At 43.0% G+C, this 1,831-nt stretch overlaps 1 protein-coding gene across 4 annotated transcripts in view; it reads left to right on the forward strand.

Annotated features, from left to right (window-relative positions):
- The first annotated feature begins 354 nt into the window (after positions 1–354).
- The window catches only part of LOC143740643 (methionine--tRNA ligase, cytoplasmic-like), a 44,114-nt gene continuing 42,637 nt past the window's right edge, over positions 355–1,831 (forward strand). For 2 of the 4 annotated variants that reach the window (XM_077232643.1, XM_077232647.1), the window contains exons 1-2: positions 373–609; positions 1,064–1,154. In XM_077232643.1, coding sequence (XP_077088758.1) covers positions 507–609; positions 1,064–1,154 — 194 coding nt within the window. In that variant the 5' untranslated portion in view covers positions 373–506. Of the gene's footprint in view, positions 610–1,063; positions 1,155–1,831 lie in introns of all 4 variants that reach the window. The other 2 variants (XM_077232644.1, XM_077232646.1) reach the window with 2 other exon arrangements.

Raw genomic sequence — 1,831 nt, forward strand, 5'->3', positions numbered from 1 at the left:
GTTAATAATAACTGCGCATTGAATTATAAAAAATTAACTAGTCCTCTCAGATTTGTGGACCAGTGTAAATATTAATATATAAAAATAATGATCAGAATTCTAAGTAATATTGTTCTAAATACAAATATAAATATATAATGCTTAAAATTAATAATCGTGAATTGATTTGAGGCTTTGACAACGGCATCGACCAATTACATCGAGGCGATTCGCTTTTTAACCAATGAGCTTATCGCTGTCATGACGGATCGTTTACCCCTGAGCCGTTGCATTATGGGTATTGTAGTCTTCCGCCAGCATGAGATCAGCCCAATTCCGACGGACGAACGATGATTAAAAACTACAATTTCCTCTGACGACGCCACGTGGTTTGACGCTCGGTTGCATCAGCGTAAATAGTTGATTCAGGGACCGGTTTTGATCACTCTTCTGAGTTAAAGCGCTGTGTCTGCCTCTCCTGTCGAAGTAGATTCATTAAAGAGTGTCCCAAAGTGACAGAGGGTCAAATGAAACTGTATATTTCTGAGGGGAACCCGCACTGTATTAAAGCACTAGCGGTGCTGGAACTCACTGGAGTAAAATGTGACATAGAAGTGATCAGCCACGAGGGTGAGTGACATTATTATCAGTGTCTGTGAGGAACTTTATGTTGTTGCTTCAGTAAAGATGCTGTTTAGGGTTGTTGACTGATAATGTCATTTTTTTACACTAGTGCAACGGGCTATATGTAAATGGTAAACAATAAGTACCATGGTATGTCTATGTTATGACAACGTGTGTTTTTGCATTGCTTTAACTTAGTTAAACAATTTTCAACTCTTATTATAAGTTATACAAGATTCAACTCATTTTTAAAGTCAGTTTAATGTAACTTGAGTTAAAATGACTTAAACATGCAAGTTGATTGTACTTGAATGTTTAAGGCTGCATTTTTATATATACCATGGTAATACAATGTTTACCAATACAATATTATCATAGTTTAATCAAAGTACTGATTTATTACCATGGTAGCATTCCAGTACTTGTGTAAGTGTGTTTCTGTGTGTTTTGTGTCTCCCAGAGAAAGTGGTCCCGCACCTCAGCCGTCCGGTGTCGCCCGTCCTGCTGTTACCCAGCGGTCAACATCTCTTCAGTCCCAACAGCATCTGCCAGTGAGTGTGTGTGTGTGTGTGTGTTACCCAGCGGTCAACATCTCTTCAGTCCCAACAGCATCTGCCAGTGAGTGTGTGTGTGTGTGTGTGTTACCCAGCGGTCAACATCTCTTCAGTCCCAACAGCATCTGTAAGTGAGTGTGTGTGTGTGTGTGTGTGTTACCCAGCGGTCAACATCTCTTCAGTCCCAACAGCATCTGCCAGTGAGTGTGTGTGTGTGTGTGTGTGTGTGTGTGTGTGTGTTACCCAGCGGTCAACATCTCTTCAGTCCCAACAGCATCTGCCAGTGAGTGTGTGTGTGTGTGTGTGTGTGTGTTACCCAGCGGTCAACATCTCTTCAGTCCCAACAGCATCTGCCAGTGAGTGTGTGTGTGTGAGTGAGTGAGTGTGTGTGTGTGTGTGTGTGTGTGTTACCCAGCGGTCAACATCTCTTCAGTCCCAACAGCATCTGCCAGTGTGTGAGTGAGTGTGTGTGTGTGTGTGTTACCCAGCGGTCAACATCTCTTCAGTCCCAACAGCATCTGCCAGTGAGTGTGTGTGTGTGAGTGAGTGAGTGTGTGTGTGTGTGTGTGTGTGTGTGTGTGTGTGTGTGTGTGTGTGTGTGTGTTACCCAGCGGTCAACATCTCTTCAGTCCCAACAGCATCTGCCAGTGAGTGTGTGTGTGTGTGAGTGAGTG

Source organism: Siphateles boraxobius, unplaced genomic scaffold (genome assembly GCF_051911475.1).
Source record: "Siphateles boraxobius isolate OS27281-9 unplaced genomic scaffold, OSU_SipBor_1 179, whole genome shotgun sequence".
Classification (NCBI taxonomy): domain Eukaryota; kingdom Metazoa; phylum Chordata; class Actinopteri; order Cypriniformes; family Leuciscidae; genus Siphateles; species Siphateles boraxobius.